The 20,183-nt window shown below is 40.8% G+C and overlaps 1 protein-coding gene across 1 annotated transcript in view; it reads left to right on the forward strand.

The window, feature by feature from the left end:
* Nucleotides 1–20,183, forward strand: part of KCNH5 (potassium voltage-gated channel subfamily H member 5) — a 147,099-nt gene that overhangs the window by 47,900 nt on the left and 79,016 nt on the right. Inside the window, exon 7 of the mRNA XM_039733062.1 lies at nt 8,034–8,463. Coding sequence (XP_039588996.1) covers nt 8,034–8,463 — 430 coding nt within the window. The remainder of the gene's footprint in view (nt 1–8,033; nt 8,464–20,183) is intronic.

Raw genomic sequence — 20,183 nt, forward strand, 5'->3', positions numbered from 1 at the left:
ACTTTTTTGTTGTGTGCCTGCAGGCTCACCTGCTGGTGCTGGCAGGGCTCACCATTGCAGTCATTCCCAAAATCTGCAAGCACTTTGTTTCCTCTTACATCGTGTGCCATCGTGTAGCAGCTGTTTGGTGGAGATTGCCCAAGGTTTACAAAAACCCTGCCTCTTTTCACTGCTCCAGTACTTTAATTACAGAATTCACAGAATCAGCTACGTGACTTATTTGGGTGTTTTTTTGTTTTTATTTCTGGTGAGAGAAAGGTAAGGAAAATTTTGCTCACGCATCTTTAAAGAAAGTATTTGGACTGTGTTTCAAAATGTGCTAAGCATGGATTCACCTGATGAAACAAGGAGGTACAGGCAATTTGGGGCATGGCTCCTCATGTTCTAAGATGTATCTCCAGAGCAGGTCTGAGGAGTCATTCTGCCCTAGAACTTCTATTTCTCACCCTTGAAAGTAGTGACACTACTGTGAGTAGCTCAGATGCAAACTCCTCTATGGTCTAGTTTGGGCTGGGGTGAAATATATCCCCCCTTGAGGCTGTATTTGCCTCACTTCGATTTTTCAAAGGATAAAAGCAAAAGCAGAAAAAAATAGGTGTAAAACTCACAGGGTCCTTTTGAGTCTCTGAGTCATCAGCTTTGGTGAGCAAGTTCATTGTATCACCCCTCCTATAAACTCAAAGGTCAAAATCCACCTTTTCTCATGATGTCTTAATAAATCTCTCTTAATTTGCAGTCTGTGCATTCCTTCCTGTTCCAGCCTTCTTGGTTAAATATTTCTTTTCCCTCCCTCATGTTTGTCTCCTCGATGTGCTTAGAAAGAAGAGTCATCCCTCCCCTGCATAAACACCCCTATTTTCCTTTCCTTAGTTCAAGCAAACTGATCGTGTCTAGACAACTCATTTATGTAATTTTATGAGCATTTTTGTGGCTGTTCCAGCTGCCTCTCTCTGCAGGAAGTGAAGTTCAAATACATCTCTTTAGGGCAGAGCTTTATGGATTACTCCAGGTGGGGAATTCATCTTCACTTTGCAGCTGGGGTTTGGCTTTTCCTGTTGATGGTGGAAACATCAGCTGATCTGTCCTGGAGCTGGATTAACCTCTTCTGTGAGTGCAGCTCACTGATGGCTCTGCCATGTGGGATGGGTAGGTGGGATTAACCCATATACCCAAATATTTCTTTTCCTCAGTAATTTTCAGTTAAAGACCCTTGTAGCTGTAGACATTTTTGTTAATTTGTGCTGTAATGCCTTGGGACTCTGTATTGTCAAGCTTTATCACATTTTCCTTTATTCCCACGTGGTTATTCTCTGTTCCAAAGGTGCCATTAGCAGATTCTGTGACCATGTACTATTTCTGTTTATTTCACTAGGAAGCCAGAAAAATTACTAGGAGTCACCACTTGTACACTCTGCTAGACTCCCCTTTTAAGATTTCCATTTTTCCACCCTGTGCACAAGTTCTTCAGTCACCCTGGTATCCCAGTGGTGGTCCCTGTTTTCCCTGTGCTTCATAATAATTTCACCTCTGATGTTACTGAAATACTTCATTTCTTATATTTAGAAAATGGTCTGTGTTATCAGAGACAGCTATCAGGAAACCTTGGATAGATCCCAGCTAGCCTGAGCTTAGCTAACCTACTGCTCCACTGATTGCATTTTGATTTATCTCAAAGTTTCTAATTACTCTTTCCCTTAATATTTGTTCAGGTAATGTATCTGTTTATTTCCTTCTTGATGCATTAGATTTTCTGGGAAATAGCAACATCATTTTTGGAAACTAATGCTAGGATTAATTTAAATTTTAGCCCAAGCCTGGATTATTTTTACCCCATTGCAGCTTGATCACTTTAGTTTTTCTTTTCTTTTCTTTTCTTTTCTTTTCTTTTCTTTTCTTTTCTTTTCTTTTCTTTTCTTTTCTTTTCTTTTCTTTTCTTTTCTTTTCTTTTCTTTTCCTTTCCTTTCCTTTCCTTTCCTTTCCTTTCCTTTCCTTTCCTTTCCTTTCCTTTCCTTTCCTTTCCTTTCCTTTCCTTTCTTCTTTTCTCTTCTTTTATCTTCTTTTTTTTTAAATATTTTAATTTTTTTTTTAAATTTTGAATTTGAAGAATCTTTGGGTATTTGTTTTAGTATTCTTTCGAAGGAAGAGTTCAGCCTGGCATTCTTACATTATCTCTGATTCGTCTCTAAGGTGTAGTTTTCTGTTGATCAATTTTTTATTTCTTATATATTATCAGTTCTCTGTTTCTGTTTTCTTCCTCTGGGTGATTATTTACTCATTTATAACTGATGCCCAGCTTTACAAGTTTTCCATTTCTTTGAGTTGCAACCTTTTGTACCTTTTGATGAAAGGACATTCCAGGTGCCTGACTCTTCTACCTCTCATAGTCCACCTGTCTTCACTTATTACTGTCTCTAGTTCAATATTTATGATTTACCAGCTCTTGCCCTTTTGAGAGCAAGTCCAGTTTACTTTGTGATTGTTCATTTTTTTAATGAACTGATTCAATTTCTTCTTCAAACCAATGGGGACTTCTGCAAAGCCCTGCCAGAACCGAAGGTAGTGTAGCATCACATTATGTGGAGTAATTGGCTGTTAAATGAAGAAATGAGCATGCTGTTGCATCTGCAGAGCATCTCAGCCTCCTGTTATTAATAGCATTTATTCCCCGAGCTCCTCTGGAGTCTCACCTTGGGAGGCAGTGCTCTGTAGTGCCTGTTTCTCTGGTACACAGCACAGACTGGGAGCTGTGCAGCTCCATCTCTCTGGGTTTCTGGGGGTGGGTTTGGTTTCTCCTCCCAGCAGCTGTGTCAGCGATAGCCCTCAGCTCCCTGTGCTCAGTGCCAGGGGAGGGAGGTGATTCATCCCTCCCCATCTGTCAGAGGTGCATGGGGTGAATCACTCCCCTGGCATGCCCCACTCCTCCTCTCCAGGGAGGAAGGATGGGCTGCTCACAGGGTGGGGTGGTTGGCCGTCAGCTTGCAGTGTGCTGTGGGATCCAGAGGGTGCTTGGAGCTCAGTCCGTGGTTTTGTAATGCTGTGGCCTCACAAAACCATTCTGCTCTTGCACACAGGTGAGCCCTGGCTGCAAATTCCTCTTAGGATTTATCACTGTGATGAAAGTTTTGCTGTAGTTGCTTCTGTCCACTATAAAGATCCTAGGTTAAATTTAGTTTAACATCTCTATATGGTGCAATCACCCTTTCACTGCATTTGCAACACATCCTACCAACATTTCATAGCTCTGGTTCTTGGCCACCCCATAAATTCTTCAAACCCACAGTGTGCTGGACATTAAAACTGAGTGAAAAGTTGTTTCTTTCCTCTAACCTTTTTTGAGATGGCGCTTTCTATTAAATGACACAGTACCGATCCCCATTTTCAAAGCTTGGAGTATTTCAGTTTTAGAACACATTTAAAATGTGTATTTAGTTTCTTTTTGTTGTTGTTGTTGTTGTTGTTGTTGTTGTTGTTGTTGTTGTTGTTGCGTGTGTACCCAAAGCTAACAGCAAATAAATAAATAATCATGGAGTGAAATCTAATTGAAAAAGTGCCTAGAGTTAAAAACACATTGTTCCCTAGTAGAAAGAAAAATATATGCATGATTTACCATTTCAGCATACTGGGATTTAATTTCGAGGTTTAAGCAGAATTTTGTATATTTAGATGGTTGAAATTAATGGCTGTTTTTGTTTTTATTTTACTTTAAAAAAAAAGCAGTAATTTCCAACTTCAGAAAAGATTAATTAGATTAGCAAGCAACCATCTATTCTTTTTTAGATTTTACAAACATGCAGCTCTGCTATTCTGCTGCTGCTTCAGTGTAGAGCAGACTCCACTCTATTTTCCCTAGTTCAGGAGGTTTTAGGTAGAGTCATTGTGGACTCAGATGATTTCCTGCCCTTGTTAACCTTCCTTTTCCTTTGGTGACAGTATTCCCTTCATCCTCTTGCATGTTTGGCTCTTGACCCCTGTACAGCACAAGTCTATCAGCTTCATTCTTCCTGCTGCCTGGCTTATCAGAGATTCATTAAGTGCAAGAGAACTTTGCTCCCTGTTCTTGCTGGAGGTGCAGAGATCTGTTCCCATGCCGTGCATGGCAATTTTGGGAAACATCTGTCTCAGTCCTGTGGCTGGAGAAGTTCAGCTGGATGCAGACACACAGCTTAGACACTTCTTTCATTCTGCAGGACGGCAGTTTGACAATGTGGTAACATCTACGGGCTGAAATGGCAAGAGTCAGGTAGTTTAAAAGGAAGGATTGGATCCTCTGCATGTCAGACTGAGTGCTTTTATCAGTTGTGACTCCACTATCAAATTTAATTTCCTTTCTTAGTGTATCAAGAGGATTTGAGAACACAGACTTTGCAAGGTTCTTGTGTCAAGCAACTTGGGCTTTGTTTAATCATGAATGTCTAAGTTAATTCCAAAGTTAAACATCCATCCCTCAAAAATATCTTTCTGGATAAATTTGACAGAGTCTACATCTTTTGAACAGCTTCATCTGTCTCCTGAATTGAAATGGTGGTACAGAAATGGCTGGTTCAGAGCCATTGCTCTTGTCTTGGCTCTCCTGATCCTTAGAAGTCCCTGGGAAGGACTCCTGTGACTCACATTTGGAACAGATAAATGGATGATCTGTGTCAGATGGGAGCTTGGTTCCAAACTTGACACCCAAAACACAGTTTTGGAGTAGGTGGTTTTTCAGTGGAAAGGTTTCTGCAGCTGAGATGATTGATGATGAGCAAGCTGAGTGTCCTCATCTGATTAGGACGTGATAAAATACATTAGCCAAAACCCCAAGGGGGTGGATTGGATGGTTGATAACATAAGGAGATATTCTCAATTAGAGATCACAGCCCAGCAGCTGTTGCAGACAGTTGGCCCAGCTGAAATGGCAGTGGAGTCACAAATGCTCCTCCCAGAAGGTTGGATCTCCAGGATCCAACACATGCTTTATTCACAAAATAATTAAATAAATCCAAACTAGATTACATGCCCCATTCACCCCCCATTCTAATCACCTCTCTGTTCCTTGAGTGCTGAAGTTACTTCTGCCAGAGCAGATGCTCATCCTGGAGTAGGAGGGTTTCCAAAGTATTCATTATGGAGCATAAATACAGTTAAAAGAAAAAATGAAATTACAGGCAACCTGCAATCGAGTTTAGAAAACTGAATTCTTAATTGCCCAAATGTAATTCAAGGCAGTTAGTCTTTCACATAACTTTTGTCAAAGATGTTGCTGAATCTGAGGCAGAGCCTTGCATATTAACAATTGTGCATTAATTGCAATTTTATAATTATGAAGGTACCAGCTTGACCCAACAGTGGTTAGTGCATATGTGATTGGTACATGTGTGTGTATATATATATATACACATACACACACACACTTTTTTTTTTGTTATATATATATATATATAATATTCATTTCACATTTGTTTAGTTGCTGTTTCCTACAAAGTGCTCTATGTAAGAGGCTTTTGAAGCTTCCAATATTGTCTTTCTGTTTTGGAGTATTAGACATGAAATGTGAATGTTCAGTATATCTCTTGTTTCTTTGGCTTTAAGTAAGGGGTCAAACTGAACAGGCTTTAAGATTTACAGTGAAACTTACTGGAATGAATTACTCTTTGAAAATAATACATTTCAATGTCAGCTAAAATGAAATATTTCTCTTTGTTTTATACATAAGAGATGTGATTGTTACCTGTGCTTAGAGGAAAAAAAAGTGACAGCACAAAGTTTCTCCCAGACTTTGAAATAAATGCTGTATTTTTGTATTATTTATATAACTGCTAAATTGTCCATGTAACTTAGAGAAGATGAAGTGTGGGTGAGGGATGGAGGTCACTCTGTAAACTCTTCCGTTCAGGGGTTGTTTGTGCAGTAAAAAGTGCAGTGTAAGCTGTGCCACTGGGACAAACTTAAACTACTGGGTTTAAAAAAGGGCCCCCCAAGTTTGAATTCCAGGTTTTAAACTCCTTTCCCAGCATTAATCCTGGAAATGAAAGGTGACACTTTAATAAAAAACCAGAATTAATGCATCTCTGTTTGCCCGATGCAACTGGATTTGGTCCCACGAGAAAAACACCCTGCTGTTTTCTCCCTCTTTTGCAAGTTGTAAGCTTTCAAAGTCAAAGTTAACTCAGTAAAATATACTGCAGAATAAATATGAAACTAGTCTGAAATTCTCTCTGTTTTTTTTGTTTGTTTGTTTTGTTTGGTTTTTTTTTTTAAATGTAGATATTGTTACTGTGGTGTTGGACCCTCGTTCGGTAGACCATTGGCCACAGTCCATTGTGTCAGGAATATTGGAAGGGACTTCCCAGTTTATTGGAAAAGTTGGTTGCTCAGAGTGTTTCCCAGTCATAAATCCTAAAGCAAATAAGTAGATATACATTTAAATGGAAATAAGGATGATACTGTGATCTGTGTCTTGTGTAAATGCAAAATGCAGAAATCAAAATGGGAAAATTCCACTTCCCTCTGTGGTATTAGTCATCATGAGATCTTGAATGCAAATATAGAGCTTCAATTTATTAAGGATTTGCGGATCTGAAACACATTCCAACAGGATTTGAAAAGCATACAAGAACTGTGCCAAACTGATTACATCTAGAAATATCAGATGCGTGTTACCCTTCAGATGCTGGGAAAAGGGAGGGAAGGTGCAAAAGAAGAAGAAACAGAGGTGCAAATGAGACAAATGTTTTTCTGGTGTGGAAAACTCCAGAAACTCTAGTCTTTAACTGTTTGATAATATAATTAGCCAGTGTTTTGACTAGACTGATTTGATAATGATGCATAGAAAAGGGCAATTTAATCTTGGCACGGTAACTAGGAATGTTTGCCTCATTGCTTTCTATGTCTTAATTTCTACTTTAAATTAAATGTCTTCAGCTTCTGAATGTTTTATATTAGAAACCTTCCTTTACAAACCTTCTATTTTGAGACACCAGTTAATTTAATGCACAAGTTAGTTATATCATGGGATTGCAGTAGATCAAGAGCATATTTTTGTTCTCTTTCTGCATCTCTAAACTCCCAAACCATTTGTGCATCGAGAAGGACGTACACATTTCTCATCCCTTCTCAGATGTTTCTATTAACTTTCTGATGGTCCTTGTGCTCTTATTCCCTAAATATTTGTATTTCCATTTATTTGTATGTCATCTATCTTGCGTGACAGGAAGAAACAACAACACTGCACCAACACTTGCTTTAGGAAAATATCTGTTAATTGGAAAGGAAATTAACCCTGTATGCAAAGGCATGTGCCTTGTGATCCATATTTTCCTTGCTCAGGAAGGTGATGTGCCCACAGTTGTTTAATTCCATGGTCAGTCAGTGAGACTTTCTGTAAATAATAAAATATTCAGGGTTATGTTTGAAGGATAATAAGAGATGGAGAGTGTTGTACTGGAGGAAGTTACTCAGCTCCTGTTTGGTGGATGACAGTAGCAATAGGCAGATTTATCTGAGTTTCCCACTGCAATTACGTTCTGATATTTCTCTTGAGCATCTCTTAATGTTGAGGGTTCTTAAAGTAGGTGTGCCCCCCTTTTGGCCAGAATAACAATCCTCTGCTTGGATTTAATAGAAGGTTGTTCTCTGGGAAACTTCAGGAAAACTCCACAGGGTTGTTGTAGTTCCATCTGTGACTCCTCTTCCACTTCCTTTTATCTTCTTGGGGTCAAAAGAGTCTCCAATTTACTTCAAACTGGCGAAGCATTGAACCACTCCTTTTGTAATAAACTTGCTGTTTCCACTTTGGATTCTACAGAACCCTTCTGTTGCTTTGAAAGACCGAGCTTGAACAAAGTAATTTATCCACCTAGTGAGTGCCAAACTCAATTTAGCCTGACGAGGACAAAAGCACTGGAGGGACAGGAGGGTTTGATCTTGTGTTCTGTTATCTGAGGCCTGAAAAATTACACAGAAAGATTTTAAGCAGATGCAGGAATTGCTGTGTAGCCTTCTGTGCTAACCAGCAGGGTATTTCAGATCAAATAATGCTTTTTATTCCTTTCCAGGGAATCAGTAGCCTCTTCAGCTCCTTAAAAGTGGTGCGCCTTCTGCGGCTGGGTCGGGTGGCCAGGAAGCTGGACCACTACCTGGAATATGGTGCTGCCGTGCTGGTGCTCTTGGTGTGTGTGTTCGGGCTGGTGGCCCACTGGCTGGCCTGCATCTGGTACAGCATTGGGGACTACGAAGTGATTGATGAACTGACCAACACCATCAAAACAGACAGCTGGCTCTACCAGCTGGCCCTGAGCATCGGGACCCCATATCGCTACAACACCACGGGCTCGGGCCAGTGGGAAGGAGGGCCCAGCAAGGACTCCTTGTACATATCCTCCCTCTACTTTACCATGACAAGCCTTACAACCATAGGATTTGGGAACATAGCACCGACCACGGATGGGGAGAAGATTTTTTCGGTGGCCATGATGATGGTTGGCTGTAAGTAAAATCTGATTTTCTTGGGTTTGAGGGTTTCTGTGGCCAGCGCCATGCTTGTATAGTGCACTTGCTTTAAGCTTTCTTGTCATCCTAAAAAAAACTATGTTACCTGTAAATAAGCATGAAATGAGCTTGGAATTCTTTAAAACAGGTATTGAAATTATGAAGTTGCTGTACCTTTTAAATTGCTTGCAAGGCTAAGTGGTCTGGGTGCATAAGTGTGCCCAGTGGCAAGTTTATACTTGGGGCCTCATCTCTGCACTCTAAAGATGGCTTTTATTGTGTTTGTAAGGTCTTTACTGGAATGTGGTTAAAAGTTACAAAGTGTATTTGAATTCAGGTAGTCTGAGTTTCACTCATAAACTTACAAAACCTGGAATTGTTTGATGTGGTTTTATCCAATTCTTGAAACATTTACTGATTCCACAAATTGATTGTTTGCTTTATGGCACTGCTATGAGATATAAATCATGATTTTATCTTCTGAATGTGGTAGCCTTTGTCACCAGCAGAGCTAGAAGTGCAGGAAATGATGAGACAATATATTGCACCTTTTTTTCTTCTTCCTGCTGTTTCACAGCTCTGGTGAAAGAGTCCAAAATCAGGAGTGGTAAGGCACAGCTCTTATTTTATGTGCTGCCAAGGTTATGTCACTCAGGGGCTCTACAGATAACCAGAAATCTCCAAAATGTAGTAGACACAACTTAAACTGTTAATACCATTTGGAGAATTATTTTCTGTTAAATCAATAACTCGTGGTATTTCTCTGGTGCTTTTATTTTCTGAGCACCATGCAAACACTAAGCAATTATGTAACAAGAGAGCAAACAAAACCTTTTGATAATAAGATCTGCATAATCTCTCTGATAATTATCTCAGCTAACACTCAGAGCTCATCTCTGAGAAATACTGAACTATAAAAAGGAAGTTTTCTTGCCACAGTCTTTCTAGATCTTTAGAAGATTAAAGACAATTGTTTGGAGATTTTAAAATGCTTTTTAAAAAGAGAAGTTGCAATTTTAGGGCTCTTGCAGCGATGTGCAATGAAATTTCTGCTGAACATCATTTTTACATGATGGGTTGATGTGTTGCAAAACATTTCCAAGTCCACAAAAAGCAAATCCCCAAGCCAGAGCACTGGTGAGCAATTGCAGATAAATCATCAAAAGCCCATAGGAGTTGATATGCTGTTTGTTGACATTGATTTGTGGTATTTACAGAACCTGGGGACTTGGAGAATAAAGTGGATATAGAACATTTTTATACATTGTAATATTTACTTCCCTTGTTTTATTTTTGGTTTTTGTTTGTTTGGTGGTTTTTTTGTTTTTGTTTTTTTGTGGTTTTGGGGTATTTTTTTTGTTTGTTTGGTTTGGTTTTTTTTTTTTTTTTTTTTTTTTTTTTTTTTTTTTTTGTGGTGACTTCTGTTGTCCTGTTGAGGGGGATTTGACAGAAAAAGCTAAGTGGTAAATGACTTAGGGTGTGATGAGAACCATAAAAACATGGTGAATGCCACTATTACTATTTATCATGATAACAACAACAAAATACGTGCATGACCTCAGCAGGTGAAAAGGAAGGGGAGATTGTAACCTGCTTTCTGTCTGTTCTAGGTGGGTTGCTTCCTTTTTTTTTTTCATCTCTGAAACTCATATTAAAGATGGTGGATACAAAGTAGCAGGATCAAGGTTGACAACAGCCTGTGTATGTGGCACTGGCTAATAATTTCCATAAGTGTTACCTACAAAATTACTAAATGTTAACATCAAATTTATAAGTGGCAGCTGTGAACTCAGCAATTGGGAAACTGGGTGTAGGATTATAGGCTTTTAGACAAAGTCAAAAGTAGAATCTAAAATTTAAGAAGTATGCCAGAAGGACTACTGAGTTGCTTATTGCATCAAAATAATAACACCAAAATAAATGTGCCTCCTTTTGTGAGTGGGATGAAGAGCACTGTGGTGGGCAGGAGGGCTACAGAGAGGAGAAACCTTTTTGGTTTATTTACAAGTAAAATTTGCAAGTAAAAGTGCTCAATTATCATCAAATAGTGAATCTTCTGCAACATCAGTGCAGATTTAAAGATTCCTGATCCATGCACATCAGTGTGATGAGTGCTCCTGACTGAAATCCAAACCTTTTTCCACTGGTTAGAGAATAAACCAGCTTTATTTTGTCCTTTATGATCAGGCACTGGTCATGGACTTAATATTTGCAATATTTGTGCAGAGAGATCAGACCTGCAGGGTTGTACAGACACGCTTTTCAGAGCCAGCTGCTGAAAGCATGGCACCCTGAGCTCCGAAATGAACAGGGAGGCACAACAAATAGTTGATGGAAAATGCAATTTCCCAGGCATTCAGAGTGTCCACTGAGCTCCGGAGAAGGATTTGGCCTCATGAAAAGGTGTAACTAAGAACTGAGTTATTTTCAAACCAAGATTATATAGTTTCTCTTTTGAAACAGTGTTTTGAGATAAACATTCAGTAAAATTCAATTACAGTTCAGTCAATAAATATGTCTGGTCCCCAAACACGCTGCTGTTATAAGCAGAGAGAGGCAGTGAAATACCTTTGGTAGTTCTCCTGAAGAAGTTTGCTAATACCAATAGCTGATATTGGCAGTGGTTTTTTTTTTTCCTAACAGACTATGCCAAGTAAATGTTTTAAACTTAGCACTGGAATCAGAGATAGTAATTCATCACAATCCCAGCTGCCTACTCATGCACGCTGCAGATAGGAAAGGAAATCTCGCCAGCCTTGTCAGCGAGCTGCAGCTTGTTCTGGAAGCCCCAAGTTTCCTATTCATGCTGGCAAAGTTATCAGGACCTGGGAGGAGTATTTGGAGAGATTTGCAAACCCTTCTGGGTGGGCAGGATTGCGGGATGGTGTTCTTGTTTAAAAATAGGCAGGTGCAGATTCTGTAGGTGCTGATGAAGCACTGCTTGGTGCGGGGCAGGGGCAGGGGAAGCCCTGATGGATGGGGAGCTTTTCAGCTGGATTGGCAGCTTGTCACTTGCTTGTTCACTGAGGACAGATCGAGTGGGATATTTAAGCTGAAATACATCACCTGTCTTGCAGGAAAGAGAGCTTTGAATAACTTAACCTCATCTTGTGGAGCTTGCTTCAGATTTCTTTTTGCCTCACTTGTTTTATCTTGGTGTCCAGTGGTGTTCAGCAGTATTTTTTTTTTGCGTTGCTTCTTGACACTTGAAAAGCTAAAAATAGCCAACAAAGCATCCTATGACAAGGGAGCAAGGTTTTTACAAGGGTTGTTGTTTAAATACCTATTGTGCTTTTGCTGCCTAGAGTTGCTGAATATGCATTGAAAATCTGATTTTTGTAGCGCCTTTTGTGTTGATCTAGGTCATTTCATCCCCTCTCTGTGCAGAACAGAACAAATAGGTAGGTCTGTCAGATCCTTCAAATGCACCAGGAATCGTTTATCATTCAGGAAGGACCTTTGTTGTAAACCCCCCATTATCTCCTGTCAGCTCAGAGCCTCCAAACAAAATCTCAGCCTGTGCTGCTGCCTGTTGCTCTGCTTCTGTCCACAAGCAGCTCTAAGGCTCCTGCAGCACAGCCATAGGTGCAGAGGGAAAACTGACTGGGTTTGTGTCTTTCACAAAAAAAAAATAAATCCAAAAAACCAACAACAGCAACCAAAAAACCAAAACAAAAAAAACACCCCACCACCGAAAATCCCCCAAATCATATCAAGAAAGAGAACAGAAAGAAACTTTTGGTGCATACACCACTATCACTATCTTGCAACTCTGCACAGCCAGGCCTTTAGTGAGCAGAAAATAAAAGGGGGAAAGCATTTTGGGGAAGGTGGCAGGGTGATTGGGGGAAATAGCTTGAAAAGTTCAGGAGAGATGGGGTTTTTTGAAGGAACAAGTGTGAATGTTTAAACAACATGAGTACAGTCACATGCTTTCTTCCTTCCTGTGCTTCCACTGTGAGAACAGCAGCCAGCTTCCCAAAGTCCTTGTTTAGGCAGGGATAGAGTTAATTTTCTTCCCAGTAGCTGGTACAGTGCTGTGTGTTGGATTTGGAATGAGAATAATGTGGATAGAGCAGTGATGTTTCAGCTGTTGCTGGGCAGTGCTCACAGGAAGGCAAGGACTTTTCAGCTCCTCATTCCCTGCCAGCGAGGAGGCTGGGGGCACAGGGAGCCATGAGGGGACACAGCTGGGACAGTGCCCCAAACTGGCCAAGGGGACATGGCACACCATATGGCATCCTGCTGAACAACAAAACTGGGGGGCTGGAGGGTGACTGGTCAGCAGGCAGTGAGCAACAGCATTGTGCATCACTCGTTTATTCTATTCTATTCTATTCTATTCTATTCTATTCTATTCTATTCTATTCTATTCTATTCTATTCTATTCTAGTTGTTATTATTATTATTATTATTATTATTATTATTATTATTATTATTATTATTATTATGTCCACTTCCTTTTCTGTCCTGCGAAGCTGTGCTCATCTCAGCCCATGAGTTTTGCCTTTTTTTTGTGATTCTTTCCCCTATTCCAGTGGGGGAGAGGGAATGAGCAGGTGTCTGGGGGAGTTTTAGCTGCCTGCTATTTGAAGCACAGCAGCCAGCCTGGGGCTCAGAGGGTCTCTGAGACATTTCATGCTGCTGCTGTAACCTGGAGTGATGGGTTTGGTGCACCAGTGAAATGGCTCTGTGTGGCACAGAGCAGATTGCTGCATCAGTCTGGGCCCATAAATACAGCAATTACAGGAGTTTATTTGTCCAGCTGAGTGGGCCTGGCATGTACATCCAGGCAGTTGGAGAAATCCAGTATATTCCACTGGTCACTGAAATGCTCTGATGATCTGTGCAGCAAGGGAAGGGCAGAATGAGATACTGAAGGCAGGAGTGTCAGTGAACATTGAATAATTCACTGTGTCTCAGGCTGTGAAAAACTCAGAAGAATCTCTTAGTTATCCATTGGTCCTCAGAATTGCTGAGCAAAGGGTGCTTTGTTGTTCTTCCTTTAGGGAAATACTTTTATCTATATACATAATTACTTTGGCTCCTATTTACTCCAGTTTTATGGGGAGATGGTTGTGGGAGACATGATATTTTTCAGTGACTGGTTTTAAATTATGGTGAAAACAGGCCTAGCAATTCACAGTGGTTTTGCAAATGAGCAGAAAAATTTGTTGTAGTGATTGTATAGGATACCTTCTCTGGAAAATGGGAGTAATTTCTAGATTCCTCTTCCCAAAAATTTCTAGTTTAATGGCTCAAAATGCTAACTTCTTGTTTTCCTCTTAAAATACCCAGGTTCATGATTTTCAGCTTTGAAAAGGAGACAGATGTAATTGCTGTCACTTGGACCCTGAGTTGCTCATGGGAGAGATGATGAAGGAGAGTGTGGGTGGGTTCCTCTTGACATCCCAGAATCACAGAATGCTTTGGGCTGGAAGGGACCTTAAAGATCATCCAGTACCAGCCTCCCTGCCATGATGGGCTGGGACATATTTCACCAGAAGGTGTCTGCTAGACACATAAATATAGACATCATTGATATCTTAGTTATCTATGTTAAACACATACATGTCCTGCTCTCTTTCTAATTTTATTAAACAGAGAGGATAGGACTTGCTCTTTCCTTTTTAAAACCAGTGAGATGCTCTCATCTGAGCCACCTCTGGCCCTAAACTCTCCTGTATTTGGCAAACAGCACTGAAATGCTGCTCGTGGCACCCCCCTTGCTGCTGCTCAGCTCTGTCCCAGCTGTGACGTGGGGCTGTCAGTCAAGCCTCCATTGATCTGTCAAACCTAACTCACGATTTAAGCGGGTTCTCTCATTGTTCCAGCAGCCCTCGTCAGTTCCCTGCCAGTACATGGTCGTTAGCCACTTGGATGCCATTTGGATGAATCATGGAAGTTTATCCAACAAATTTGTAGAGCAGTGGCTAAGCCCACGCGCTGACACAACAGTGTATCGTTGCAGGGAAGCACTTGTCTGGCAGCCTCCCAGACAAGCAATCCCAAGAGCCCATAGGATTTAATTTTTGATCCTGAGGAAAGTGTGTGAGATAGCACCTTCCAGCAAAAATCACTGCCAGCAACCCAGATTAAACTGTATTTTTCCTAGCAACAGATACTAATATGAGGAGGTTTTACACCTGTAGGAATTCATGGGCTGGAGCGTTTAGCTGTGGTTGAAATCCAGGACAGCCCCTAAGGGTGTCCTATAGTTCTGTGGAAGGGCAGTTTCTTTTCCTGCAGAGGTCTGGGATGTGGGAGAGACGTGGCTGTGCATCAAGGAGCTGCAGAAGGGTTTGTTTGACCTCTTCAGCAGTAGAGGACTGGTGCCATTTTTGTGCTGCTCTTCAAGTTTCTTAAAATGGGGGCCAGCTAGGGGATGTCTCTTCCAACAATACAGCCCTGCTAGCAAGCTCTTCATTATTTCTTAGAATCACAAAATTATAAAATGATTTGGATTGGAAAGGACCTTAAAGATTGTTTGGGTGCAAACCCCTGGCGTACAGCCCTGCTAGCAAGCTCTTCATTGTTTCTTAGAATCACAAAATTATAAAATGGTTTGGATTGGAAAGGACCTTAAAGATTGTTTGGGTGCAAACCCCTGGCATGGGCAGGGAGACCTTGTACCAGGTTGCTCAGGGTCCCATCCCTGGCCTTGAACACTTCCAGGAATGGCACATCCACAATTTCACTGCACAAACTGTTCTGCTACAAACAGATGTAATCCTCAAGCAATGAGAAAGGCAATAAGTACTTCAACATCCAAATCAGGAGAGAGTAAAACTTTACATTCACATTTACCCATTAGTGCAAAAAGCAGAAAGTGGCACAGAAAGTTACGAGAAGTTGCCTTGCAAGGGAAAATTTCGCCTCTTGAGTGCTGTTGAAAAAGCATTTTGACACTTTTGGATTGCTGAACCATAGCCCAAGTGCTATTAGCTGTATAAAGAAGGGATATCAGGGTCTTTCTGTGATATCTTTTAGTTGTTACTAATCTTACTTGTGTCTCACAGGTGGGGCAGATGAAGTATTTTGAGCCAGGTTATTGGTGTCAGTGCAGCAGTTGAACTTGGCAATCTCAATATTCTCTGAGCAGCTGCATAGAAAAGCCTTAAGAGTGTAATCACATCTCAATAGCCTACAGTAAAAAAAATCAAATGACTCTTAGGGAGTAAAAGATGTAGCATCATCCACTTTTTAATGGAACTTGAGTGTAAGAGTGAGATTGTAAAATCATCGTTTAAGTTGGAAAAGAGTAGCAATGTCATTGAGTCAAACCATTAATGTGGGGTAAGCTGCCAAGCCCACCACTAAAACATGTCCTCAAGTACCACATCTACATGTCTTTTAAATATCTCTAGGGATGGTGACCCCACCACTGCCCTGGGCAGCCTGTTGTGGTGCTTGACACCCTTTCCATGAAGAAATTTTTCCTAATATCCAATCTAAACCTCTCCTGGTGCAACTTGAGGCTGTTTCCTCTTTCCTGTTGCTTGCTGCCTGGGAGAAGATGCTACCACCCTCTGGCTACACTCCCCTTCCAGGGAGTTGTAGAGAGCAATGAGATCCCTCCCATCTTTCTTTTCTCCAGCTCCTCAGCTGCTCCTCATCAGGTTTGTGCTCCGGACCCTTCCCCAGCTCTGTTTCCCCTCTCAGGACATGCTCCAGCATCTGGCTGTATCCACCAGGTTGGAGCCATATGTGCCTTGTTTTGCTGTAATTCTGTCAGAGCAGGAGATTTTTAGATATTCAGGTTCTAGTCTATAGCAAAAACATGTGTCTTTATATAAAGAGCTTTAAAACTGTAAAACAGCCTCCTTGGGAAGCTTTATGGGATTTTTTTTGTCAAGGTTATAGCTAGCATGTGTTTATATAAGGTTTACTTTTATTGTCATTGGCTTGATGTGTTTAAAGGAAATTATGGTATCAAGAGAGATAGGACAGTGAGTGGGAGAGGTAGCAATGAAGAAGGAAATGTTATTTTATGCTGTGGAGCTATATTATTTAAAACAACTGAAAATTGTTATCGAATAAATGATACGTAAATGTTGAAAATGAACCTTTATTCTCACACACAGAGTGCCAGCAATCACCTGAGATGGTCCCAGAGGGATTATCAAGTAGTCCTGAATTACTCAAAACAACTGTATCTCTCAGGAAACAGTAAGTTTTAATTAGCCCAGCCAGATCAGCAAATGTATCTGACTGGCTAAGAACACAACACAGCTCAGTTTTATAGCATATTGTGCTAGAGGGATAAACAAATCTGAGATAAAAGATAACCCCCAGGGTGTCACACTGCTTGGATGGAGGGGGCTCAGGAGCCCCTTTGTGTTTGCCTGTTCTGAAGTTTCAGAGAGCCAAGGGAGTGATCTGAGTCTGTGTCTGCACAGAGATCCTTGGTTAATTTTGTGTACCCGGGAGATAAAACCTCTGTGTGTTTGGCATTTGAAAGAGAGAGTTACTCAAGTAAGTCAGGCCAGTGAACAGGTAAGTCCTGCCTAGTATCAGTGGAGATGTGCTCCTTGCTAGGCCCTGCTTTCAGTGGAAAACCAGGTATTTTCTCTTAAATCTTATTAATATTTAGTTCAGTTTTGCTTGCAGATAACTGCTGTGTTTTATCAACTTCAGTGGAAGTTAGGATGGGCAGTTCAGTGAGGAGATGTTTTAACAAGTGTCCTGTTGCAAAAAAATTGAGTCTACTGAATCAGGCCTTAAAATACTATTTTTCATGTTCAGCAAGAGATTTCTGTGCTTAAATTTTGTTAGGTTGACTTTCAGAACAGAAAAACCGTGTGACATTGTCACACATCCAGAGACGCTGACAGAGCTGGGGGGTTTTGTGTTGTTTCTGTAAAATATACAAAAAGCCCCAGTCTCTGGGAGGATTCGTTATCACATCACTGCCTGTGGTGCTGTAACACATTTGGGGGTACTGGGGGATATCAGGTAATTGGATGAAAGATGACAGATACCAGTTCTTGGTTCCTAGTTGCTTTCTTTCTGTAGGTCTGAGCTAGTACATTGTCGTGTTCCTCTTGAACATTCCGAGCACTGAGGACTCGGCCTGTGTGTCTCTCATCCTCGTTCATCTTTCCTGTGGCTTTTTCTGCAAGAACTTTGGTAGAATGAGGTAAAATAAGCATATTCTGTGTGGGAGTGTGACTGTGGGTTCCTCCTTAAAGAGCTTTACTCCTTTCCCTTCCATTTTAGAGGAAGGACAGGAGAGCATCCAAACTGGCATCTCTCCCCTGGGTACCTGCTGTGCATCCCTGCTAGTGCTGAGTCAAATCCAGTTGTGTTTCAGTAGGAATATTTTGGTCATGAATGATTAAGACTAGTTTTCTTCCACTGGCTGGCAGCCAGCGTGGATTTGTCAAGATGAGTTCATGGCAAATTAATCTGATTTCTGTCTTTGACAAGATAACTGCCTAGAGAATAAAAGGAATTGAGTAGATACAATATATATGAACTTTTTAGAAGTCTTCCTGACAGTTTTTTACTTAGTGGCCTTAGAGCAAATGAGTGAAAGATGACCTCAACACAATCATAACAAAGCTGGTGATAACTGATTGAACAATCTCTCTCAAAATATAATCAAGGGCTTCGCTGTCAAACTTGGAGGGAATTGCCAGTGAGATTTTTACCCTGTGTGTGATTCTGCTCAACACTTTCATTAGCAGAGATGAGTGACAGAACAGAGAGAGCACATTGGGAGAGTTCTGGGAAGGGTTGCAAGCAGTTCAGATGACAGCATCAGAATCCATAATGATCCCAATAAATTGGAAAGGCGTCCCCAAATCAGCAAGGTGAATGTCAAGAGAGGGAAATGCGCTTCACCACGTGCAAAGAGGACAAATCAAATGCATAAGTACAGTTTATGGAGTAACTGGGTCTGCTGCTGCAAGGCTGGAGAGGATTTTGGAGGATATTGGAGGAGAAAAGGAATAGGTGACTGCAGACTAAAGTAGCAACACGGCAGTGGGGTAAAACCTGTAAATTTCACTCTGGAAAGTATCAGGAACATTGCTACAAATAAGCTGAAAAGGTATTTATTCTGCTGTGACTAGGACTGCGTAGTCACCTTTTCCTTTCTTTTTTAGAAAGGAAACAGCACTTTAAGGAATTTGTAGACCAGCTGGAGGGAGAGGAGATCATAAAAATGTGTTACAAGGCAGGATCTCAGGGGAACAGTTGGAAGAACTGACTTTGGCTTCAGCTGATGGAAGTTTAAGGAGAGCACGGAGATTGACTCCTACCATGGAAAGAGTGTGCTTGAAAGGGAAAAGATATTGATCTTCTGTGTTTCCTGGAGGGCAGTCAGGTCGTTTAGGAGGGAACAAAAGACTGGTGTTGGAAATAGGGATTTTCAACGCCACCAAAAGTTTTACAGCTTGGGCAAAACTTTGCAGATCATGGGCAGAGGCAGCACCAGATTTGGAGACTCCAGTTCACTGATGAGCACTGCTACAGGTATCCTTGCTTCTCCCTCAGGATTGCACTCCCTCGAGGTCCCTCCCAAGCCTACAAATCTCTGATGCTGGAAGGAGAGTAAGGCACAGCTAGAGAATCCCTGCTTTGTCTTAGCAAGGCCAAGCTGGCAAAGCTCGCTTTTTCTAGGTGGTTGACCATCCCTAAACATCTAGTAATTAAGTTCAGCACAGGAGTTCTGACTTTTTTTGGCTTTAAAAATTTTTGTAACTGAAATATAGTTCTGAGCTAAAAGTTCTTGCCTCTGGGTTTTCATAACGACTTTCTAATTAATAAAGATTTACACTAAAGAAAGAAAAAAATTATGTAAGACATTTTGTTCCCCCCACACACACCTTTTTTTTTTTTTTCTTTTTTCTTGTCTTTCTTTAAAGTTTAGGGTTTTTTAAATGCTGCATCTTTTGATATAACATGCTGGAAGTATAGTAGAAGGATGGAAATAAAATTTTCCTTGAAGACTGAGGGAAAAAAAAAAAAAATTGGGAGCAATTTTCTTACTTTCATCCATTTCTCTTTTTCAAGGGGAAACTAAGCAATCAGGTAAAAGGAAGAAGACTAACAGTGAGAAAAAATACTTTTAAAAAGTTCAAAGATTAGTAAGCTTTTATCTTACTTTGTCTACATTTTTGCTGCGTAACAACATGAAGGATTTTCTAATAGAGCAGAATATTTAATTTTTTCCAAAGTGTCTCATGAAAATTAAAACACATCTCAAAGCCCCATTGTGAAGTGCAATCAGAATCGAAATAGGATGAATGTGATGGAGAAGGGTTTATAAATATCTGCAGCTGATTTCTGCATGGTGATGTAGCAATGGAGATGGAGTGGAGGCTGCATTCCTCTGCAGGAAAAGCCCAGCTCTGTACCAAAGGCATCATGTTGGGAGAATTGTGTCAGTTCTGAGTTAAAAGCCCCTTAAATTGGATTTTTCCCAAAGCTGGAACACTGGGAAGGAGCAGTCATATCCACGGCCCTACGAAATTTGTGGTTTTGCATGTACATTCCAACAGTAATGGTGGCAGCTACTGAAAAATTGTGGTTCTTACATGGTATGGGCAAGGTTGAACAACCTGAACTCAGCATTGGTGTCAGCCAGGCAAACACTGTCACCTGTGAGTGGGTGCTGCATCCCTCAGGTCTCACCTGTGACCAAAGGATGTTAAGTTAAAGGCTAGGAGGGCAGAATGAGATGTGATGAATTCCTGTCTATTTTTTAAATT

This window comes from Passer montanus, unplaced genomic scaffold (genome assembly GCF_014805655.1).
Source record: "Passer montanus isolate IOZ18808 unplaced genomic scaffold, ASM1480565v1 scaffold82, whole genome shotgun sequence".
Classification (NCBI taxonomy): domain Eukaryota; kingdom Metazoa; phylum Chordata; class Aves; order Passeriformes; family Passeridae; genus Passer; species Passer montanus.